The 24986-nt window shown below is 44.5% G+C and overlaps 2 protein-coding genes across 5 annotated transcripts; one reads left to right on the forward strand and one right to left on the reverse strand.

Moving 5' to 3' along the window:
* Positions 1-781: 781 nt before the first annotated feature.
* fam131c (family with sequence similarity 131 member C) lies at positions 782-8682 on the reverse strand. Its single transcript, XM_061696671.1, has 6 exons — positions 6363-8682; positions 5373-5428; positions 3541-3625; positions 2873-3091; positions 2652-2741; positions 782-1651 (listed from the first exon to the last, which is right to left on the reverse strand). The coding sequence occupies exons 1-6, from the start codon at positions 6391-6393 to the stop codon at positions 1398-1400; spliced, it is 735 nt and encodes a 244-aa protein (XP_061552655.1). The 5' UTR covers positions 6394-8682; the 3' UTR covers positions 782-1397.
* zbtb17 (zinc finger and BTB domain containing 17) lies at positions 8432-24975 on the forward strand. Of its 4 annotated transcripts, XM_061696652.1 has the most exons (16): positions 8432-8591; positions 9359-9412; positions 10071-10319; positions 10388-10573; positions 14871-15224; positions 15349-15438; positions 15833-16065; positions 16865-17007; positions 17110-17410; positions 17538-17625; positions 17906-18022; positions 19045-19165; positions 20163-20293; positions 20353-20616; positions 21735-21824; positions 23039-24975. In XM_061696652.1, the coding sequence occupies exons 3-16, from the start codon at positions 10115-10117 to the stop codon at positions 23425-23427; spliced, it is 2712 nt and encodes a 903-aa protein (XP_061552636.1). In that variant the 5' UTR covers positions 8432-8591; positions 9359-9412; positions 10071-10114; the 3' UTR covers positions 23428-24975. The 4 variants fall into 4 exon arrangements, with proteins under 4 accessions (XP_061552636.1, XP_061552645.1, XP_061552625.1 ...); XM_061696661.1 differs by lacking the exon at positions 9359-9412; XM_061696641.1 differs by lacking the exons at positions 8432-8591; positions 9359-9412 and adding an exon at positions 9431-9643.
* Positions 24976-24986: the final 11 nt, after the last annotated feature.

Raw genomic sequence — 24986 nt, forward strand, 5'->3', positions numbered from 1 at the left:
TCTGCCCTATTGTAGACTAGACTTGAATGAATATGAATGAATAATGAATACGCGATTAGAGTCGTCGCTGTCTGAGCGCAAACACGTGGTTTGGCTTCTCTGCAGTTTCACATTGCAACTCTGGCAGGCGATTACATGTCACCATGTGAGGACGAATAGTCCCCCACTCATGGGTCGGGATGTTGCAAATAAGGCAAATGCGGGTCCCGGTTGAGAAGCAACGCAATAAAAAAAAAATGTTCACTGAGTATAAAAGTCCAATTTAGCCAAGCCACGACAGGATACATTCGCAAATGTTTCACGTGAAGTTATTTTCAGTGAGTGCTGGTGTTAAACCTTTTTTTTTTGCTTTTTGCTTTCAAATCCAGATACAGTGGTGGGTGCCTTGAGATACGCGTTTCCTTTGTTCCCGCGCTTGTATCTCAAATCGTCTTTCCCAATGGAAAGAATGGAAATGCCATTCATTCGTTCCTCCGTCCCAATAAAACCCAGAAGAATATTTGTAATGTTGTTTTTTTTTTTTTAATATGCAAAATAGCACTCTACAATATTGTACTTTGTAAAAAAAATACGCAGTCAATGACAATCAAATAGAATGTAAAGAAATGGAATGCCTTTTACCACTTTTGCTTCAATTCACTGGACGCTGCGCTGCTCCTTCTGGTGTTAGCAGCGCGGCCACCTGGGAGCAGGATAATACAGATCTAGGGTTCTGCACGTGACGCTGGTGTCGGCTTCCGAGTAAGCCGCAGTAGGACAGGTAACGCTCAATACAGTAGACTGGTAGAAAAGTCCATTTATTTCAGTACTCAAACATTATATAGCTTCATTAACATTATATAATTCATTCATGAAACACTTTTAAGAGAGACAATTCCTGCCTAGTTTCCACATGGAAAATGCTCATCATTGTTTCTTGATTGTTTGTACTTTGCTGTAAGCTGTAATCATCAATTCAAATTTACCAAGATGTACCTGTATTAGTCATTCTTTGAGGAGGATAAAGAGTAGATGCCTGTGAGTATCAAATTGTCTGTCTCCATTGTGTTGCTACACCGTTTGTGTTCAAATATCCTCGGCTGAACGGGTCAAACACTGATGTGATTCATTAGCCTGTCAATGGCATTTTGCATTGTTTGTTAGCATTAAGCTAAGTGGACTTTCCAAAGGCAAAGCTACAGATTGTGGTTGTTTTCAACGCACAACGTGTAATTCTCTTCTGTTTAGTTTGACGGTAAACTCCGACTGGGGATTGGCATTTAACAGATTGAATTTTTTTTTTTTTTTTTTTTTTTTTTTTTATAAAAGGATTTTTCACCACCCTGCCAAACTGCTGCTTGTTGTGAAGTGATGATCTCGTATCGCAAGGCACCGCCGCAGTCGCAATGCGAAGGTGTTTAATTATAAAACACATCGTCCTCGGACGGCGAGCTGCTGTCTATGTGTCTCACGGCCGCCTCTGCGCTGACCGCGCTGCGTTTGTCCTCGCTGGGAGAATTGCTCTCCCGCTGTCTAATGGAGGCCACCGGCGGAGGTCGGGGGGCGACCAGGCCGCCGTGTGTCTGAGCGCGGAGGCCGTGCAGGTACTGGGGCACGCTGACGCTTCCGTCGTCCAGCAGGAAACAAGACAACAGGTGGCTCCTCGGTGCTCCTGAGACGGGATCGGTACAAGTACTAAAACACGTGAAAACAACAACAACTGCAGTCCAACACTTCTGCTTTATACTGACGCAAGTCATAATGTGACCTCATATGAAAACAGTCACATGATAGTCAAGTCGGAAAACCTCAGTTCAAATGAACTCTTGGTGTGTACTTTGTTTTTTCAAAGCCATTTCAATCTAATCTGCCCAGACTGGTTCTTCAACCAATCATTTTCCATTTTTCTGTCTTACATCTGTAGCAAGCATTATTATATTACATTTAATAAATCAGCATCTCCTTTGAGTTTTGAGATAAATATTGATTTAGAACTGTACCAGATAATGTACGAGGCTGTTATATTGTGTTTTTGTACTCAGACTGACATCTTTCCTTATGTCAGTGTACCAACTGTTAGCATGTTAGCATTTGAGTTCATCTCCTTTGAAATGCTTCCTTACAACGGCAAAATGTAAAGTCCTCTTGCTTTCTATACTCAGACTGACATCTTGCTATTTTCTTGGCATACCAACTGTTAGCATTTCAGCTAACAGTTGCGATTTCCCCCCCCCCCTCCAATTTTCAAAATAAAATCCCCAAATAAAGAATGTTTTCAAATTGACCTCCACTTTCCTGGCTGATTTAAAACATTTTAGCTTCAGACAGATCAACTCATCGAAGCAATCTTAACCGTTTCCAAAATGTCGCCTTGAAGCGTTCGCAAATGCGGCTTTCGAACGAGCAAGACTCAGCAGGCCCGTTCCAAAAGTTTGGCCTGCCACTGTATTTCAAGTACCGGTTGCTCATTGGCTGAGCAGATTCATTGTTGTGTCGAAAAATGACAAGAAATGATCATTAATGTCTACGTTTATGTGACCCTGTCGCTGCATAATCTCCGCAGCTTCAAGCGACCTCTGTGGGGGCAGTGGAGCGCAATCCGATCGCCGATTGGCTCGCCATCACAGACAGAAGAGAGACTTTGGAAGTGGGTCGTGCCGCCGACAACCAACCTTGCGAGCTGGTCGAAGGTTGCTCGAAGCAGTCGTTCACGGGCCAAACACTCATGGCCGCCTCAGCCAAGGCAAACTGCTCTGCTACTCCTGCACACAAACACGTTGTTTTTCCATGTGAGTCATTGTCCCCGAGAGCCATATTGATCGTGCTTGCCTGAGAAGAAAAACAAGGGCCGCAAGGTTTGTTTTGCTCAATTGAATTCCTTCTTCTGACTCACCGGCGGCAAAGCGAGCTTCCTTGATCTCATCTGTCATTTGGGAGTAAAATTGTTCATCTTCCTGGGGCCCCCAGCTTCCGCCTCCTCGAGCCCAGCCTCCGCTCCAGCCCCCGCCGCCTGGCCCGCCTCCCCAGCCCTTCCACTCGATCAGGTGAGCTACTCGCCCTTGAGCCATGGCCGTGGGCTTGGTGATGTGCTCCTTTATCGTAGCCACCAGACCTAAAGCGGGAGGGACGCATCTTGAGCAAGTGGATGACATAAAGATGTGTACAGGGAGGCTGGGGATAGATAATATATGGAAGCGAAAGCCAGGAAAGATGAGGTCATGAAAAAGAATATGGCCAAAAAATTGTTTTTGCGGCCTTTCTAATTCTGCTGTCAGAGTAAGAACGGCGCAAAAGAACATGTTGATGAAAAGAGGAACGCAGCTGAGCTGAGACAAATCGATGACGACGCCGTACTTGAATGTTTATTCGTCCTCTTCGGTTTGGATATGGGGTTATGAGGTTAGTGTGCATATGCCCGCGTGCATATAAAACAGCACAGAGGCGGCAAATAAAACCACTAGCGCCCATGGGCTACTAATTTAATTTCCCACGTCGGCCGGTTGACTCATGGCGAGGCGCAGCTTGTTGTCGTGGCTGTAAACGTCGCGCGTACAATCTCACCTAACAGAGAGGACGTGGCCAGCTCGCCAATGTTGTAGTGGTCGCTTTTATCTGCTGCTCTGCCGTTTGACGGAGCCTGCTCATCCTGACGGACACAGACAGAGCATCGTCATTACCGCGTTTGGAAACAAACATACAAACAAACAAACACGTTTCAGCTTGTTACATTTCTACATTTGCATGTCTGCGCGTCGAGCCGCTTTCACATCGCATTGCCTACAAATTGGAGCGTCCGGAACGTAACGGTAGAGTCCACATTTAGTCGTCTGTCCCTTTCAGATAGGGACAGACGACTAAATGTGGATTTTTTTTACATAAATACATACAGATTTTTAGAAAATCTAAATAAATACAGATTTTTACAATATTCCTTGAATATTGTAAGAAAATAATAATAATAATAATACCCCCCCCCCAAAAATGAACTCAATTGCTCAATAATGACGTGTACGTGTGTTTGATATTTCATCCGAAAGTGTCATATAACGTTACAACGCACTCAGTTCCCAGCTCCTCGGTGTGCCAAATTGAGAGTAACGGGCCGCACCGATGACGTCTGTGCAGCATTCGCACCTCCGTGCTGACCAAAAGGGTGGATATTTCAAACGCTTGCGCTTTTCGCACCAAAGTGGCTGGAGTCAATATGGAGAAGGACACGGGATTGATTCCTCTGGCTTCTTTTCCATTCCCTTCAACATGTTTACAACATGGTGTGAGTCAAATCGATGTCAAGTTTTTTTTTTCTTTTTCAACACGAAGGGCAACATTTGAGTTGTAGAAGGATAGATACAGGGGATAGGAAATGTCTACACACCCCTTTTTAAAAAAATGGGATCAAGATAAGCCATTTTGTAACTCTTTCACCCAAAAATAAACACTTTCGAGAGGTGAAATAGAAATAAACAACAGATAATTTGGTTGCACAAGTGTGCACACCCTCATAACTGGGGATGTGGCACATTTGAAGTGCCACTGATCAACCCCAAATAAATTCTGTATGTTCTAGTAGGCTTTTCCTGACCATTTTTCAGTCTGAAGGTTTTTGTGCCAACATTGAACGGTATTTGTTCACGATTCCCTCCATTTTGACAGCCCCAAAGCGTGATGCTGCTGCCACCATGCTCGACGTAGCTTTGGTGTTCCTTCGGTGATGAGCCACATGCCTTTTGGAATTATGGCCTATGGCCCGAAAATTAAAACCTTGGTTTCTTCGGACCATAACACCCCCCCCCCCATGCATTAAGAAGATTTCAAGTGTTTTTTGTTTTTGTTTGTTTGTTTCAAAATATTGAAACCAAGGTTGAATTTTGGGATGGAATTGGGGCTTTAGTCAAGGTGGAGAGAATTACGAACAGTTCCAAAGACCATTCAGTGTAAGCACAAAATCTTTAGGCTTAGAGAGAAAAAAGAAAGTCAGGAAAAAGCCTACTAGAACATCTGAACTTTGGTGAGGCACAGCCACACCTCAGTTAAAAGACAATGTGCACACTTCTGCAACCAAATTATCCTCTTTTGTGTTACTTCCCCTCTAGAAAGGAAATGAGTTGTATAGGATAAATATACAATGAGTTGTATAGGATAGAAATGAAATGAGCTGTATAGGATAAAGATCACATTAATGGTGTGAAAACTTTTGAAATGGTCTCCTTTTTTTAACATGACAAAAAACCCGGGGTGTGCGGACTTTTTATATCCACTGTAAATGCGAGGCGAAATTTAACAGAATTAATTTGGCCTTTTCTGGCTTGAGAGCATCATACCTTGTGGAGGAAGCGGACATTTCGGACACGTAATAAAGAAGACTAACCTCCGGGGAAGGAGATTTGACTCACCTTGGCGGAGAGTGCAGGATGACTCTCGTGGAGCGCCGTCACGGGACAGCGGACATCTGTGGGTCAAGCACACACGCAGATGTCACACGTGTGCCGGCCGTGCGCTCGTGTTTCGTTTCTAGACACAGCTCATGGGGTTCGGAACTATTTGCTTCTTCTGATCAGGGCCACGGATCGAGCGTTCCCTTCGACTGGAGCCTCGTGCCAACTTCATTAAGGGAGAGAGGCTCATGAATGACGAAGGGAAATTACAATTAACATCCTTGAAAAGGTTACTGGAAACACACACACACACACACACACACTTGGGGTTTCCCCTGAGAGGTGGCGCAAGACAATTGGCTGTTGCTATGGCAACGCTACAGCAACAGGAGGGGAGTGAGACCCTTTCATTGACTTAAGTCACCAGAGCAGGAACAAACTCTCAAACACACACACACACACACACACAACTGTTTTATCTGTGTGTCTGCCATCGTCCCTTTCGGAATATGTTCAGCGCGCATCACAGATTCAGACGTCCAATGTCATCCTTCATGACGATGCCGCTTGATGACTTCAGCATCTCATTCCTCGCGAAGTTCTCCCAAGCAGGAAGGGCCCGAGTGAGCATTTGCACGCCAGCATCGCCGCACAGAATGCGAATGACGAGACGCGCTTTCGACGGGATTTGGTCTGGTTGTCCTTACCTTCACAAAGCACAACTACCCGCAGACTCACAAGGGAATAGTGGGGGGGGGGGTTGTTTTTGAAATATAGAATAATTGTGTCTCACACTCATCATTTGGAGGACAGATTCAGGTCATGATTGCATTTTTATGCATTTGTGGTATTTTTAGGTTCTGACGCTGGATGTCTGCCATTGACATGTCAGCGGTGTCACTCACTCTTGCGAGGATAAAATAATCAATGAGCAACTTTCAGACTGGCTTTGACACGCGCGCGCGCGCAAGCACGAGGATATGCACACGCATGCATCTGGACACTGACCTTTGTGACTTTTACAGAGGCAGCAACCCATGATGCGTGGAAAGCCTGCAGGCGCTTATGTTGTGCCCATGATGCCTTGACGATGACGAGGGAGGGCAGCTTGCTCACCGGGAGGAAGAAAGAGACAGGGAGAGGGAGTGGGAGTGAGAGAGCAGAAAATGGGGAGAAAGTAGCAATGCATATTTGGTGACGTCTCCAGCAAATCCCCTCCCCTCTACATTTCTATTCTTCTCACAAGCCTGGGGGTGGGGGTGGGGGGGTCCAATCAGGGAATATAACGAAATGATTGCAAGCGACAAAGGATGTTTTATTTCTATGGTAATTATTTAAATTGGGTTCAAAGGGAATTATTATGTATATTAGGCCTGTAGGCATGTGGTGAGTGCGTCTGCCTCATGGTCAGAGGTTGCGAGTTGGAATCAAGGTACTTCGGTTTCCACCCACGTTCCCTAAAAAAAAAAAAAAAACACGCATGTTAATTTCGCTGGCGCTTGTAAATTGTCCGTACATGCGGTCCAGGGCGCAGCTCGCCAATCGCCCAAAGTCCGGTGTTAGCCAAAATGTTAGCGCTTGCTAACTTCATTTCGTTTGCTTTAAATATTTCAGTCGGGTGCCAAGCTGTACATGTTACAGTAAATTCCCCCCAAAAAAAGTATATATTTAAGTCGCAAAGTAAACATTTTCAACAATTTGCATTAAAAAAAAAAAAAAATGAACCAGTGACAGCTTTGTTATCCTTTTTTCCCCCCCAAGTGTAGGCTACATCTTAGCAGCAGGATCTTGCGTCGTACTCAGAGAGGTCATTTTAGAGGTCAAAGATTACGCGACACAACACGACATTTCCCGTCGGCCCTTGTCATCTGCGACGTTGCGATGCTGTTCACCTGCAATTCCAATTTTAAATTGCAGCAAAACTAGCCACTCGTGAAAAGTCGCGTCGCATTCGGCCGTGCCACACGGTTCAGCGGCCTTACGAAAAGTGCATTGTTTTCTTGTTGCCGTTGTTTTGAGCGTTAGCGTTCACAGTCCACAGATGTCTGAAATTTCTTCTTCCGGCGAGAATTTGAAAGCACACCATTGACACCTACAGGACTTGAATGGAACAGCAACTACTATTATTTTTTTTTTTTGACCTAATAAAGCATTTTCAAGATGGCCTTTGCACAGTGCAGAACAGTGCTTCTCTTTGAACACAGGCACATACAAATTTTACATTAGACTAAAATTACAAAACGTATATCCACTGAACTAAGGATGATATCTTCTCAATTTACTTCAATTAAATGTACCCACTCAGAATGAAATCTGGGCCAATTATGTATCTGCTGAGTGATTTCTTCGCCTTTTTACGTGACAGATAATTATCAAAATAATTGGAAAATTGCAGTCATGCTAGATCCTAATTGACCTAATACAGGGAAATGTTTAGTCTGATTAGATGTCAGGCAAAGAGGAAAAAGAAGTGCATGTGTCTTTTTAAAGTGTATGTAAACATCTGGTATCTCCAAAAATGAAAAAAACATGTTACGGATCACGAAACTTCATTTCTGACACCTAACGGTAAAGACAGCTTGGTATTACGAGTTTGAAAAGTATTATTTTAGATTTTTTTTCTTTTCTTCCTTGAGAAGCAACTGTGACCTTTTGGTCACGGATTACAACCGCCAATAATTCAAAATGCTCACATCAATAAAATGTATTGATTTTCAAAAGGAAATTGAGTGGGCCACGTCTTTACCGCAATTGATCAAATTATATGAAAATGACCCGTTCTGTATATAAAAATATATTCTACTTTCTAAATAGACCTCTAACTTTTATTTGATATTTTATTTTCATTCATTCATTTTCATGTTCTGTACATGTTGTTTTGAATCTTACATGTTATTTTGAATCTTGCTATTTCCTTGTGGAATGTTACTTAAATTGCATTGCCAGGTTTGGATTATTAAAAATTTAAAGTTTAGTTTGAGCACAGCCACGCGGTCAAAGAGCGCCATTGCAAGTTTTCTTCCACTGCGCATGCTCATGGGAGAAAAAACAAAACAAAAAAACATCCGACCGGTCCCTCTCAATCGATCAGCGAGAGGAAGATGGCGCTCAACCAAGTCAACAGCACACGATCGATCACCGAAAATCTCGATCGGCTCTTTCACTAAGATACACTTTTGCTCGCAGCAGCCGGGCTCGAGGACGTGTCGAGGAGCGAGCAAAAGAGCGATTCCGTGGGTAGGTCTTCATGAATAGCGCGCGGCTTGAAGGCGTTTAAGGGAACAGCCAGCTTTAGAAACAACGAGCGTCGGCGACGGCGTCCGCCATCTTGTCATCCTGGCTAGGCATGCTAAGTTCATCCCCGATAACACGACCGCGACGATCATAGAGGAATTGTAATCGATTTATTGCAGCGGGTCAAAAGTGGCCGGAAGCGTTCATATTAGCCTGTCGCTATCACGGATGAAGTTGTTTTTATTTTTAATTTTTTTATTTTTTAATGCCAGAATGGCGTCTCTAAATCCTCAAGCTGCAAACGAATATTTCATTTATGTCTCGGATCATCAAGTGATGATCGTATTATAAAAGCGGTCGTTTCATTTTAACCCAGTAGAGTGACACTATTGTTAGTAAACGTGCAAAACACGTGTTTCACAGACATGGTCGGAATTAAAGTGGAAGTCCCGAATACTCATTAAGCCAGTTAACTACTGACTTTTAAGTACAGTATATCTATAGCCTAACACTATTTACCAAAATAAGCCTTCTTTACTCTTGGGACTGTTTCCTTTTGACCAGCCTGATTGGTGCAAAGTACAATCAAATTTGTTTTTAAAATGATTTCTGATGTAAATAGTTTTTTCCTCTTCGCGAATAGAAAAAGAAAATTCCCAAAAAGAGCGAGATTTGCTTTATTTTCTCCTGATACCATAGAAAATGTGAAAAAAAATTTCCAGCACGAACTTGCATAAAACCCCACTGATTAGTTTTTCTTTTCATTACAGATAATGTGAAAAGAAGTACCTCCTGCTATTGAAAAGACATATACTCACCAACATGTATGTGGAGTTTCCATTTTATTTATGACTCCGTGGGCATCTTATTGTTGAGGCATAAGTAGGGACCGTCCACACCCAAAAATTCTGAACTGAAGGATCCTTTTGTATCAAACCCTGCGATTGGCTGGCGACCAGTTCAGGGTGTGCCCCGCCTCTCGCCCGAGGTTGGCCGGGATCGGCTCCGGCGCGCCCGCGACCCTTGTGAGGATAGAGCGCTACGGAAAATGGATGGTCAGTTTCTTAGCGAGAATTAAAATCTTGTGTCGCTACTTCGAAAAATAGTCACTTAAGTGGTCAGAAAAGTCGCTAACTATAGTGACCAAGTTGCCTCGGCTTCTTTAAACAAGCTCCTCGCAGCCATGTTGTTAGTGTAAGCAGTGTGCATGAGCGGGGCAGGCTTTGAAATAAGGAAGGTTTTAAAAAGTGTCCTGACAAAGAAACTCGAATGGATCGAGGAAATGGATGCATCGCCCACCGATGCATTTGTACGTTTTCCATCCATCCGTTTTCGATACGACATGTCCTCGTTCGAGGCGACAGGTGGGGTAGACCCTACTGGCTGCCAGCCAATTGCAGTTTGTGCGTTTTGCATTTTATGACAACAACAAAAAAAAACAATAAATAAATGACATGACCTTCTACTCATCAACTGTAACAGAGTCTTCGTCAGCCTCCCGGTCCTCCAAAAAGCCTCGAAGGGCAATGGAGTTCCCTTGGCACAGCGGGAAGGTCTTGGAGCAGCTCAACAACCAGCGCAAGCAGGGCTTGTTGTGTGACTGCACATTTGTTGTGGATGGAGTGGACTTCAAGGCCCACAAATCTCTGCTGGCAGCCTGCAGCGTCTACTTCCGCACCCTCTTCCTGGACCAGAAGGACGTGGTGCATCTGGACATCAGCAATGCCGCAGGTTGTGACGAGCGCTGCGTTCCGCTTTTCTGTGAATGCAGCCATTTGTGATGCTTTCCATCGCTGTAGGTTTGGCCCAGGTCCTGGAATTCATGTACACAGCCAAGTTGAGTTTGACTCCTGACAACGTGGAGGAGGTGATGGCTGTCGCCAGTTTCCTGCAAATGCAAGAGATTCTAAACGCTTGCGCCATCTACCAGTCGGGGGCTGATCCAGCTCCGTGCCTCGGAGTCGTCGCGCTGGATGTTGCTGAAGGTGAGTGCAGTGTAGGAATGATGGCCGACAATTGATTAAACAAATGGTGTACTGTGGTACCTTGACTTAAGGAGCCTCAACTTTTCTGGTTTCAATTTTTTTTTTTTTTTTAAATTGTCTTGGGTTGTGAGCACAAATTTGACCTACAGGTGAGCATCAGGACATCCGGCCACCATCAGTTCACGTTGTTACCGTGCAGTGAAAATATACAGTGGCTACGGAAAGTATTCAGACCCCCTTATATTTTTCACTCTTTCACTTTATGCTAAAATTATTTCAGTTCATTTTTTTTACACAATGTACACAGCACCGCATATTGACAGAAAAAAAAACGGAATTGTTGAAATATTTGCTGATTTATTATAAACGAAAAACCTAAATATCACACAGCCATAAGTATTCAGACCCTTTGCTCAGTATTTAGTAGAAGCACCTTTTTGAGCTAATACAGCCATGAGTCTTTTGGGGAATGATGCAATAAGTCTTTCGCACCTGGATTTGGGGATCCTCCTTGCAGATATTCTCCAGTTCTGTCAGGTTGGATGGTGAATGTTGGTGGGCAGCCATTTTCAGGTCTTTCCAGAGATGCTCGGGATGCTCAATTGGGTTTAAGTCAGGGCTCCGGCTGGGCCATTCAAGAGCAGTCACGGAGTTGTTCTGAAGCCACTCCTACGGTATGTGTGCTAAGGGGCCTTGTCTTGTTGCAAGGTGAACCTTCAGCCCGGTCTGAGGTTCTGAGCACGCTGCAGAAGGTTTTCGTTCAGGAGATCCCTGTTCTTGGCCGCATTCATCTTTCCTTCCATTGCAACCGGTCACCCTGTGCCTGCAGCTGAAAAACACCCCCACGGCATGATGCTGCCACCACCAGCGCTTTACTGTTGGGACTGTATTGGACAGGTGATGAGCAGTGCCTGGTTTTCTCCACACATTCCACTTAGAATTAAGGCTAACAATTTCTATCTTGGTCTCATCAGACCAGAGAATCTTATTTCTCACCATCTTGGAGTCTTTCAGGTGTTTTTTAGCAAACTCCGTGCAAGCTTTCGTGTGTCTTGCACTGAGGAGAGGCTTCTGTCGGGCCACTCTGCCATGAAGCACCGACTGGTGGAGGGCTGCAGTGATGGTCGACTTTCTAGAACTTTCTCCCATCTTCTGACTGCATCTCTGGACCTTTGGGTTCTTCTTTCAGAATCAGAATCAGAATTATCTTTATTTGCCAAGTATTTCCAAAACACACAAGGAATTTGTCTCCGGTAGTTGGAGCCGCTCTAGTACAACAGACAACAGTCAATTTACAGAACACTTTGGAGACATAAAGACAATTGTGCAAAAAGATGCAGAGTCCTCTAGCACTTAGAGCAGTTCGAATGACAAATATTGCAATAGTCCGGTGCAATGACCATTGTGCAAAGGGCGCCGAGACTTCAAGGAGTGTATGCGGTTTAAAGTGACGAGTAGTACTATCATCTGGGACAATGTCGGTTGTGCAAATGTTACAGATACTCCTCAGTCAGTGTGCAAATGGAGCAGATGCTACTCTGGCACGAGTGGCCAGTGTATGCAAATAGTGCAGCATGGCGAGACAACTACAGTGAGTGCACGAGTAATACATAATTGGCCCCACAGAAATGTGACAACGAACTCAAGTCAAAAAATTGCCAGCTTGTTGTAATGGAATTGTAGGTTAGGTGTTGAAGAAGTTGATCGCAAGAGGGAAGAAGCTGTTGGAATGTCTACTAGTTCTAGTTTGCATTGATCGGTAGCGCCTACCTGAGGGAAGGAGCCGGAAGAGCCGGTGACCGGGGTGCGGAGGGTCAGAGAGGATTTTAAACGCCCTTGTCTTAGTTCTGGCAGCGTGCAAGTCCTCAATGGTGGGTAGGGGGGTACCGACAATCCTTTCAGCAGTTTTGATTGTCCGTTGCAGTCGGAGTTTGTCCTTTTTTGTAGCAGCACCAAACCAGACTGTGATGGAAGAACACAGGACTGATTCGATGACCGCTGTGTAGACCTGCCTCAACAGCTCCGGTGGCAGGCCGTGCTTTCTCAGAAGCCGCAGGAAGTACATCCTCTGCTGGGCCTTTTTGAGGACGGAGTTGATGTCGGTCGCCGACTTCAGGTCCTGAGAGATTGTAATTCCCAGGAACTTGAAGGTCTCGAGGGTCGACACAAGGCAGCTGGACAACGTGAGGGGCAGCTGTGGCGAAGGATGCCTCCTGAAGTCCACGATCATCTCTACAGTCTTGAGCGTGTTCAGCTCCAGGTTGCGTCGGCCGCACCGCAGCTCCGGCCGCTCCGCTTCCTGTCGATATGCAGACTCGTCACCGTCCTCGATGAGGCCGATGACAGTGGTGTCATCTGCAAACTTCAGGAGTTTGACAGTCGGGTTCGCTGAGGTGCAGTCGTTCGTGTAGAGAGAGAAGAGCAGCGGAGAGAGGACACAACCTCGGGGCGCCCCAGTGCTGATGCTGCGTGTGGATGAGGTGGCCTCCCCCAGCCTCACCTGCTGTGTCCTGCCCGTCAGAAAGCTGTAAATCCACTGGCAGATGGCAGGTGAGACGCTGAGCTGGAGAAGCTTGGTTGAAAGGAGTTCAGGGATGATGGTGTTGAACGCTGAGCTGAAGTCCACGAACAGGATCCTCGCGTAGGTCCCTGCACTGTCGAGGTGTTCTAGGATGAAGTGCAGTCCCATGTTGACTGCATCATCCGCAGACCTGTTCGCTTGGTAGGCAAACTGCAGGGGGTCCAGCAGGGGACCTGTGACACTCTTGAGGTGGTCCAGCACGAGACGTACAAAGGACTTCATGACCACAGATGTCAAAGTGACATGCCTGTAGTCATTCAGACCCGAGATTGCAGGTTTCTTGGGGACTGGAATGATGGTGGACCTCTCTCACCAAGGCTCTTCTCCCTCGATTGCTCAGTTTGGCCGGACGGCCAGCTCTAGAAAGGGTTCTGGTCGTCCCAAACGTCTTCCATTTCAGGATTATGGAGGCCACTGTGCTCTTAGGAACCTTAAGTCCAGCGGAATTGTTTTTGTAACCTTGGCCAGATCTGTGCCTTTCCACAATTCTGTCTCTGAGCTCTTCAGGCAGTTCCTTTGACCTCATGATTCTCATTTGCTCTGACATGCACTGTGAGCTGCAAGGTCTTATATAGACAGGGGTGTGGCTTTCCTAATCAAGTCCAATCAGTAGAATCAAACACAGCTGGACTGCAATGAAGGTGTAAAACCATCTCAAGGATGAGCAGAACAAATGGACAGCACTAGTGTTGGCGAGATGAAGCTTCATGAAGCACTGTAACACTTCAGCCATTGGTTCGTGTAATGGTTCATTTCTTGATGCTTCATTGCACACAAAAACCATCTGCTGGCCATTGTGCATAATCACAGGCAGCTGGATCTTTACCACATACAGTATGTGCTGCGTTGCATTTTTGCGTCTTTCTGGCTCTCGTGAATGACTAATGTATTACAAAACAATGTTTGACCAAGTAATAAAGTGTCAAATATATTATTTTTGAACCTATTCTGTGTGCTTAAAATGTTCATCATCACTGGTATGGCAGGTTGTATAATGTTTTTAGGTCACTTTGGGAAAATGGGATAGGCTTAAGAGGGCAGAGGATTTTGAAAGTGCTTATTTAGACATAACAGTTTATCCTCATTTTTGTCTGAAGTGATTCATTAAAGAGCAAGATTTTGAAAGGGTGGTGCAGTAATTTCTCCGAACAAACTCTTTAACAAATGGCTGCAATATAACAATGAGTGAAAAATTTAAGGGGGTCTGAAAACTTTCCGTGCCCACTGCAGGTAGAGTTGTGTTTTCTGCTTGCATTTTCTGTTTTTTTTTGTGTGCAGGTATTTTGCCAAATGTCTTTTTTTCTAACCATGAGAAAGTGGGGGGGGGAAAAGGTGAGTGGTGATGAGAAGTGTATGATGCACTTTGAATTAAAGCATGAAATCATTGAAAAATACGAGCCAGTGCGGCGGAAAAAAGCAAAGATTGAGTTCAGCAAAAAGTGGAAATTGTTTACATTCTGTTTATCACTTACATCCTAGCTCTCAGCAATATTTTTCCGTAAATGTAACTTCTACTTTCACGGTTGCCTGGATGACACCCAGCTCTACCTCTCCACGCTTCCTTCTTCCTCCCTTACTGACTGCTTCTCTGAACTCAAACACTGGTTCTCATCCAACTTTCTACAACTCAACAGTGATCAAAGCGAAATGGGTCAACATGTCAACAAATGTACATGGCTTTCACGTACATTATTATTTGTTTTGTTTCTCGGATAGGAGGAGAAAAAGCAGGTGACGGACAGCCGAGAGAGGACAGCGACAGTGACCTGGCGGAGGTGGCGTTCCGGGCAGAGCGGGGTCCTTCCACGTGCGCCGCAGAAAACAACGATAAGCTCACAGAAGATCACGGCCAAACCACACACGGCTCAGCGCAAACACAGAAGGCGGACGTTTCCGAGCCGAACCCCGCCCAAAGCTGTCCAGTTCTCGCACAACCCTCCAAAAGCAGCGTTGCACAAAAGAGAGCGCTTGTGAAGAAGGAGGACGAGGAGGACGAGGAGGATTGTGACGCTGGACAGGATGCCGCATCCACTTTTCAGGATGATCCCTCTGATGTAGACTACACACCACGTAAGTTCATGATAGGAAAACGGGAGCTTCATCACTTTGGTTTGTTTTTGAGAAAGCTGGAAATCTTCACATCCACATATGATGTGTTCCAGGGATTGTATTGTGATGTTTTCTGTTTTTCCAGATGCACCGATCAAATCTGTCAACACCCCCATTTTTACCAGTTCTCGCGGTAGACGAATTAGGAAACCTCCTCGACGGAACTTCCTTCCTGGTAATCCCTGGTTGTTGTATTTATTTGCTTTATCGATGTCACTGCTTTTAAATGGACATTTGCTTGTCCAATGTATATTTGAGGCAAATTCAATTGCTGTTTTAAGGGCTTTCATCCTGGTGAAAATTTACGTTTGGTAGAAGCCGAAGGCATGACCCTCAAAATGTGGCTTTTCTTTAATTTTACAGTACACATAACGCCTAAAGGGGAATTTCAATTCACTTTGCTGTATTTAGATTTTGTGAACCAGGTCACAGAGGCAGGCATGCAAAGATGTCAGAGCATGAAATTTGGTAGACATCTCTATTTACTGTACATTGTAAACTGGGGGGGAAAAAAATTGGTGAAAAGCGTTGTCATGATCCATCATCATTCTCTCTTGGCGGACTGTAAGACAATGACCCAGATGATGAAGGTATAAAAAGTGAACCTAAGAAGATCAGGCCAGGCCAGGAGGATGAATGCGAGGAGGTTGATGACGACGACGCGACCGCTGAGGCGCATTCGGACACCGGTCAGCTCGTCGGAGACGTACGCAACGACACAGAGGAGAAAGCAGTCCACGCCGCTGCGATCGGCAGCCGATCCGAGTCGAAGCCTTACAGCTCTGTGACGCATAAATGCGAGGTGAGAAATGTGCACGGCGGGCAGCACAGTGGGGAGTGTTTATCAAGTCTGGCTCAATGTCGTGAGGTCCAGGGCTCGAATCTCCACGCCGGGCCTCCTGTCTTTGCGAAAACATGCATGTTAACTTAACTGGAGACTCGAAATAAATGTGTTCCTCCAACGACCGCTTACGGAAAAATTTAATTTCAAACACATGCTAAAACCAATCAATCAAGCAATTATATATTGTTTATATATTGTAGTTATATTTTTTTTTTAAAACTGCTACGTTGCAGCTTTCTTTTGGTGATGTGACAACTAGTTAAGGATTTTGAAATGGCCCACTGCCCTGTGTCCCACTAGTTCACTAAACAGAAAGGGGAGGAAACCATATTTAGATATCTTTGTTGTCTTTTTTTTTTATTTATTTTTTCTCAATTATACACAGCAGTGCACAATGAAACAATGACATTTGGTTATGTCAGCTCTGCTCCAACCATCTGAATAAATGAAACAACAAGCAATGAAGTAAAATGGAGACAAAACAATGAAGGAGAAGTGACTAGTGGAAATCCAAACATTTTTGCTTCTTAATTGGTATTATCTTTAGTCACCAATATGAAGATACATTTTTTGGTCAACAGTTTTTTTTTTTTTTTTTTTTGTGAATTTGCTTATCTAGGAAAGCTCGATATAAAATCAGTGTATTATATTATTAGTAGTCGTAGTAGTTTTCAGGGGTGTCAACCCCATGCGCAAGCCCCCCTCCCTGGAAAAAGAAAAAAATATATATATATATATGATGTGCACTTTTTTCAAGGACTGTGGGAAGAAATTCACGCACACTGGCAATTTCAAGAGACACATGCGCATTCACACGGGAGAGAAACCCTTCACCTGTCGAGATTGCAACAAGGCTTTCTCTGATGCGGCGGCTTGTAAAGCTCATGAGAAAACACACAGGTCAGAGCCACATGATACTTAATTCAACTTTTTTTTTTTTTTTTTTGCTCAACTAATCGCAGGCTACCTAGTATTAATGCCCCATTCTCTTCCCCTCGGCAGTCCCCTGAAGCCATACTGCTGCTCGATCTGCGGAAAGAGCTATCGTCAGATCAGCCTGCTCAACCTGCACCGCAAGCGGCACACCGGCGAGGCGCGCTACAGCTGCGAGTCGTGCGAGAAGCTCTTCACCACGTCGGGGAACCTGAAGCGCCACCGGCTGGTGCACAGCGGCTTGAAGCCGTACCGCTGCGAATACTGCGACAAGGCTTTCTCGGACCCCACCGCCAAGATGCGACACTTGGAGACGCACGACGCCAACAAGGGCAACAAGTGTCCGCACTGTGACAAACGCTTCAATCAGGTAATGACGATTTATACACCTGCAATCGGATTGCTTGGACACTGCTGTATATCATTCATTCAATCAAGATGTTACTTAACACATAGTATAGGGTGTGGTAACTACTTTTGTGGTCTTGTCTGTTTAGCCCGGAAATCTGAAGGCCCACTTAAAAATCCATATCGCAGATGGGCCGCTGAAGTGCAGAGAATGCGGCAAACAATTTACCACATCAGGTAAGAAAAATAACATCAGTACAGTCAGTGGCGGAAATTGGCATGTGCAAATTGTGCCACCTGAGGGGCATTTATTTAATGTATTCGTACAAATTAAGTTGGATCGCAAATTTTTTTCCTCACGGCACCATCTGCTGATTCTGATCAGCACTGCCCGACTAAAACTGCGACTACCAATTTTTCTCTAACATTAAAATCTATGGGCTTAATTAAAAGATCTCTATGTATTCATAGACATAGATATATATTCTATATTCAGGCAAATTGTTTTGTGTGTCAGGAAATCTGAAGCGTCACTCCCGGGTCCACAGTGGAGAGAAACCATACGTCTGTTCGCACTGCCAAAGAGCGTTCAGTGATCCGGGAGCTCTGCAGCGGCATGAACGCATCCACACAGGTACGTCGGTGACACCAAGCGCACAGAGATGGAAAAAGCACTGGTATTCAGTACTTATGTAAAATACCTGTGCAAAAATATAACTCCAGTACAAGTACTGAAGCCGTTCCCTGACTTAAGTAATAGCACAAAGGCACGCACTTATAAATGAACTTCACTTCAGTAAAAAAGTCAAATGCAAATCGACATTGTTCTACCCAATAATAAAATACATAGAGTGAAATTTCTTATTGGCATGCTTTCTGACTGAAACTCGTCAAAAATGAGCACATTATGGCTTTGAGTTTGGGGTTTTGACCGGATTTACTGCCAGCGAGCCAGGCTTCAACATGCTAGCTTGCTAGAAAACTACCGTGGTTCATTCATTGCAGGCGCAGTTGAAAGCTGGAACCCAAAAATAATCTGATTTATGAAAGGTTGTTGCCAGTTCAGAGTTCCCTTGCTGTGATTGGACGACGTGTGTGCAACGGTACACAGCACAATGTGCAGGCATCCTTGCTATTATAGTTTACCGACCTGCCGTCCACAAACATGGAATGTGCTGGCACTTTTCTCCACTAGCTCAGCTACATGGAATTCGCCAACATTTTGCCCCCACGAGCGTCGCGTTGCCGTTGCCACGCGGCTCAAGGGGGATTGTCGTGTTTACGAAGTCTACGATGAATGCGCTTGACTCGCTTACTTCCGGTTTTTCGTCATCCTGCTTTTTAATTTGTCGTCGTCACTAACTTTTCTTGAGCGTTTATTTTTCTTGCAACTTTTTTACTTTACTTATTAAACAAGTATCTGTACTTTCTACTCCTTAAATTTTTCAAATCAGCTCGCTACTTTTAAAACCTTTTAAAGTACAGATACCTCAAAAAACAATCTACTCATGGAATGTAACGAAGTGCAAGTGCTTCGTTACTTGTAAGTCCAAGTACTTGGTTACTTCCCACCTCTGCAAGTGCAACGCAAAACATTCTCAAAGTTCAGCCTGATTGAATGCCCACACGTGCCGCAACACTTATCCTGTCTCACAGGAGAGAAACCTTGCGTGTGTCCCACCTGTGGCAAAGCCTTCACCCAGGCCAGCTCCCTCATTGCGCACGTCCGCCAGCACACCGGAGAGAAACCCTACGTGTGTGATCGTTGTGGTAAAAGGTCAGTGACTGTCTACAGTGGTGCCTTGAGATACGAGCTCCATTTGTGCTGTGACCATTAATCTGTTCCAGCCTCCCCCCAAACCCCCCCCCCCCCCCCCCCCCCCAAAAAAAAGGTTTTGTGTTTGTAATAAGGAAAACATAGCACTATATATAGTACTTGTAAACCCTAACCATGTAAAGAATTAAACAGTTTGCGCATCGTGATTTAATACTGCAATCCAATGCATTGTGCTGGTCCTTCTGGTATGCTTCTCTTGGCCACAGGGAGGTAGGATAATACAGTCATGCAGGTACAAACGAAGGAAGAGTAGTACTCATACATTTTTTATGTATGAGCCCTATCAAAGTCAGATTTCTGTCACCCTCTGGTGACAGACGAATCATGTTGCTATTCTACTGTACTACTGCAAATGACTCAGCAAGAGGCTGTAATATTAGTCATTTTTCATAGAGGATAAAGAATATGTGCCTGTGAGTTTTGTTATATTACGTCTACACGTGTTGCTCCAACGTTTGTGTTCAAATATCCGTCACTGCTAAACCGCGACTATCATTGCTAGCCGTTAGCATGTCAATGGCATTTTTGCATTGTTAGTTAGGATTAAGCTATGCGGACTTTCCTAAGGCAACGGGACTGTATGTGGTTGTTGTAAATTCACAGTGTGTAATTCACTTTGTTTTATTTTTAGTTTGACAGTAAACTTCAGCTGGGAATGGCAATAAACAGCTTGAAGCCTCTTTTGTGATGAATTGTTCGCTGTTTGCCAAACCGCTTATTCTGGAGTTGAGTCGAGTTTACTGGCTGCCACATACAGCGCTTATTTCTTAAGCTGGCGCTTGCAAGTCAAAGCAAAAAAAAAAATCGGCCAAATAACGACTCGCGTCTCGGAAAACCCGCAAGTCGGATCGCTCGTATCTCAAGGTTTTAATCGCGTTTAACTTACAAAGTGTGACTTGGCTTGGGATGTCCTGTAATTTTGGTCTTTCTCTGGCAGATTTGTGCAGTCCAGTCAACTGGCCAATCACATTCGCCACCACGACAACGTGCGCCCTCACCAGTGTCAAATGTGCGAGAAGTCATTTGTCAACGTGGGCGACCTTTCCAAGCACATCATCGTTCACACAGGTAACACGTGTGACAGCTTCCCTTTTTGACGTTTCGCTTGACTGTCGACTCGTCTTTAGGAGAGAAGCCCTTCCTATGTGACAAATGCGGCAGAGGTTTTAACCGCGTCGACAATCTACGCTCTCACATCAAGACCGTCCACCAGGGCAATGCTGGCATGAAGCGGCGGCGGCCCGGCGCCGGCAGCGACTCGGACGTGGAGAACGACAGCTGCGTTGAGGCCTCCACCTCGGACGGCGAGATCAACATTGTAACCGTCACCGAGGACATTGTTACCCTTGCGACGGAAGCCCTGGCGGCCAGCGCTGTGGCGCAGCTAACAGGTCAGAGAATTGAGTGACGTCAGGCTTGATACGGTATGTACACTATCTCACAAAAGTCAGCACACCCATAAGTGGAAATGTCCAAATCGGGTCCAATTACCCATTTACACTCCTTAGTGCCATGTGACTTGTAAGTGCTACATGGGCTTAGATGTCAATGGGGAGCAAGTGTATTAAATCTGGTGTAATTGGTCTCACGCTGGGCACTGCAAGTTCAATATGGCATTTCATCGCAAAGAACTAGATTACCCCAATAAATGGAGACTTTTGAAACATAAATAGAATATAGATGAGAAGATGAAAATAATAAAATAAAAAAGATAGATACCTGGGAGGGGGGACGCTGATGTCAGGGCTACAGATCATTGTGTGTTTTATAATGTGTAACAGCTGGCAGACTGGTGGTCCTACACTGAATGCTCTGTAGCCTTCTGCCTGAAGGGCGTGGGTGGATTTTTACTCTCCTTAACCCCTTAAATTAAAGATTGCCTAGGCAATAAGAAGGTCCAGTGGCAACCTGTAAAGCTCTGGTGAACTCCATGGCCAAGAGTTTTAAGGCAGTGCTGGAAAAAAATGGATGCCACACATTATATTGACACTTTGGGCACAGTTTGGCCATTTTCACTTTGGGGTGTACTCATTTTTGTTGCCAGCGGTGTCAACATTAATAGCTTTGTGTGGCGTTATTTTTGATTTTGGAGTTTAGTTTGCTCAATGTCTACTTCTTGTGGACATCATGAATGAACTCTACCTGTGTCACACTACTGCTACCATTACGAGTATGTGTAATTTGTGCAGTTTATAAACCAGTGCCTTCAGTGGACCGAATTTTATGGTTTGCAATAGTCTGCTGTGCGCACACGTGACCAAGCGGTGGACTTTTATTTATTTTTTTACTTGTGGATTATCTCGTGCGGTTATATTCATTTCTGTTCCACGAAGTTGAGCGATCGTATTGCGATATTCGTGTGACTCGCCAACATTGCATCACACTAGCCAAGGTGACTTTCAAGTGGGACTTACCCATCAATCACATGGACAAACATTCATATTCAAACCTTTGGCCAATGTCAGTCTTCAGTAAACCTGAAAGTCAACGCTTGTTCATGTGTTTTCAGTGTTACCAGTGGATGCGTCCGTGTGTGCTGATGCAACCGAAGCTTTGAAAGCGGAAATTACCAAAGCAGTAGAGAAAGTGCAGGAAGCAGGTGAGCGTGAAAAGAAAAAAGTGCGGAATCTCTTCCGAATGCACAGTGTGGGCTCGAGGCACCATAAAACAGAAAGCACTCAAATCTAGATCATGGAATAAATTGAATCCCCTCATGGTAATGGTATATATTGTGATAGAAACTGAAGTGGAAAAATTATAATGGAGGTGCTTTTGAATGGGTTATATCGATCTTAAGAAAAGCTATAACTAAATGTGTGCGTGTGTGTGTGCGCGCACATCAAAAACAGCCATCCATCCATTTTCTGTACCGCTTATTCTCAAAGCTACGTAATTTGGTATTATGCTGATCTCAGAATTGAAATTCAGCACTCTACGGTCCAAACAAACACAATTAACATGCTGATATTAGTCATATTATATTATAGTAGTATAGTATTTAATATATATGAATGTACTTTAGACCTTCTTCGTCTGAGGTAACGTACACGTTTGGTTTTCAGACGTGTGTGCTTGCCGTGCAGCTGTTATTGTCTCTCTATCCGAGTTTCGTATTGCAGTACCTCCCGTTTGTACTGTTCCTAGGTAGTTACTCTCATGAGATTTCTTTTTCATCCATCTAAGTCTGCCGTAGGTCCACTGGCGTGGTGTGACGTCAGCGGGAAGTACGTGACTAGCGACAGAGCTAACGTCTGTTTGCGACTGCAGGGGAAGTTAAAAAGCGTCATGCCACTGCCGACATTACCCCCACCCTCGCTCATTTTCATGACTTACTCTCGGCGGTAACGTGGTCACAGCCAGGTTGCGGTGAAAAGCCTACTGTACCATTGAAGCACTTAATCTCGTGTCTATTTGAGCAGTTGCTTGTCCTTGTGATACACGTTTATTTACTGCAATGGAGGCAAATATCGATTACTACGCAAGCCGAAATTCCAGTCCCTTTCCGGCTTCTTTGCCCTCTCTTTCCTCGTCTCCCTCACCACTCTTGTCCTGCACGTCGCGGTCGAGAACGACAGGGGCTTCTTGATTGATTGATTTTTATCGCAATTCGTCGGTGGAGTCCAAATCTATACCTTTTACTGAGTATACTGTTTATAGCGTGCACGCCAATCAACAACAAAATGCGAGTTTAGAGGGTAACTCAACGCACTCACACTCAACACAAACTGAAATAATGATCCAGTCTCCTTTTACTTACTCACAGCAGACTGAAAATGATATAATGGCTTCTTTTGGCATTCTTTTTGTTTTTAGACCCCAACACGGAGATACTTTACGCCTGTGATTCATGCGGTGATAAATTCCTGGATGCTAGTTCGCTAGCTCAGCATGTACGCATTCACACAGCCCAGGCCTTGGTCATGTTTCAAGCAGACTCGGACTTCTACCAGTACACCGCGGTCGCCGGCGCTGAGGGGGACAGCGCCGGAACGTGGCAACCCGTAGCCGAACAGGTGATCCAGGAAGGCGAGCTCATATTCCGTGGCCAAGATGGAGAAGGAAATGCGGAGGAGGACGCCATAGGGGAAGAAGGGCTGATTGATGGGAAGAAGGTGGAGGATGGACAGCTTGAAATGGTGGCTGAGCTCCAGACGGATCGAAAAGCTGAAGGAGAGCTAATTGTGTGCGAGGTTCAGGTGTAGTCATGCTCATTTTTAAAGGCTACTTAAAGGTTAGGCCCTGTAAAATGAAAATAAAAGGTTTTGTTAATTGGACACACCACAGAGAAGAGAAGAGTATTGTTAGAACGCCTGTCAAATTTCAGTGAATTAGAAAAAAAAAAAACCTCCCGTCAAAATGATGAAAAATGGAGCCCACCTCTAAGCTGTCGGTCGCTGTGGGCGTGTCCGCTAAATGCACTGTAAACACCCCCCCACCCGCTCATTTTTCAGGGTCCGTACAGTATGTGCTCAAATGTCTGTAGTCAGCTGCAGGCTGAATAACATGCGCCGCTGTGTTTAATAAACGGTTCACTTTCCCTGATGTGTTTCTTATGCGGGGACCCGCACACACCGAGGGAGGCACTGTCGTATTAGGCGACCCCACTGCCAGTCTAGCGAGCTTGCTAACACGTTAGCTTGCGGGCTTATAGTTAAGTTTCCAAGAAGGGTTTCTATTGTCTGGATCTGGCGGACGGAGAGGCTGTGAAGTATTGGACGAACCCAACTCTGGTCCGCGAGATCAGCAGGGTAGCCGTCTAATTGGCCATCGCTTTGCTCCGTGTGCATTTTCTTAAGGTTGTAGGCATTGTTTGATGGCTAACTGCACGCTGTGGTGGTAGAAATTGGCCAAGTTATTATTCCTAAGGAACTGGCAAATAGCCTCTGATGCAATGACGGCGCTTGGTACTTATAGTACTTATATAGTGGGGCAGGGCCAACTAATACCAGAAAGCCCAAGTGCATACTCTGGCTTGTTTTTAATGAATGAAAGGCTCAAAGAATAATAGCCACAATTCCATACTCAATTATTTTGTTCTTTTCATGTTTTCAGCATCTCAAACAAATGTAATGTATTCAGAAACAGAAACACGGAAATGACTTTACAGGGTCTTTAAAGCTCTTTTAGCAGTGCAAAAGATACTTTTCAACGTTCTCCACTGGATTCAACACTTTAAGAAGGAAAGGTTGCCATCAAGGCAGCGTTGGTAATGTGTATCAATCCAACACTGTACTTTACATAATCTGTTCATTTTTGTCTTGTAATGATGGCTCGTGCGTTGTCCATTGAAAAAAAAAAAAAAAAAAAAACGAGAAAAGTATGTGTTGTTTTTTTTCCCCCGTGGTACTCAGTTTTGGGTATTTTCTTAAAGAACAAAAGTGTATTATGTATTAAGTATTTTCCTAGAGATTCTTTTAGTATATACTATTTATTTTGTACACTTATGTGGGGATTAAACATTAGGACTTTAACATTTTACGCTTTTAGGACAATTTAAATTTGACAAGTTTGCATTGTCAAAGTCTGTAATGTTACTGCATCGGGGTGAAAATGAGATCTATTAAAAAAATAAAAAAAAAAGCTAGCCATTGTGTTACTTTTGTTCTCATCTTCGATTTCAGCCCATGGTTGAAGTCTGGATGAAGCGGGTACTTTGTGGCGTGTCTTATGTGGAGAATGGCGGCCATATTGCTGTTGGAAAAATATCACTGTTTATGTAATCCTCAAAAGTTGAATAAATATAACTTGTGTATGGCGAGTG

Source organism: Phycodurus eques, chromosome 1 (genome assembly GCF_024500275.1).
Source record: "Phycodurus eques isolate BA_2022a chromosome 1, UOR_Pequ_1.1, whole genome shotgun sequence".
Classification (NCBI taxonomy): Eukaryota; Metazoa; Chordata; class Actinopteri; order Syngnathiformes; family Syngnathidae; genus Phycodurus; species Phycodurus eques.

Bases quoted from the DNA above. Each gene is read 5' to 3' on its own strand.
- fam131c (XM_061696671.1), bottom strand. From the start codon at position 6,393: ATGGGTTGCTGCCTCTGTAAAAGTCACAAAG. The intron at 5,429-6,362 runs GTCAGTGTCCAG...CTTGACCCACAG, and splicing joins CCTCTGTAAAAGTCACAAAG to ATGTCCGCTGTCCCGTGACG. The intron at 1,652-2,651 runs GTTGGTTGTCGG...ATCCCGTCTCAG, and splicing joins ACCTTCGACCAGCTCGCAAG to GAGCACCGAGGAGCCACCTG.
- zbtb17 (XM_061696633.1), top strand. From the start codon at position 9,796: ATGAGCGGGGCAGGCTTTGAAATAAGGAAGGTTTTAAAAAGTGTCCTG. The intron at 17,008-17,109 runs GTCAGAGCCACA...TCCCCTCGGCAG, and splicing joins GCTCATGAGAAAACACACAG to TCCCCTGAAGCCATACTGCT. The intron at 20,617-21,734 runs GTCAGAGAATTG...ATGTGTTTTCAG, and splicing joins CGCTGTGGCGCAGCTAACAG to TGTTACCAGTGGATGCGTCC.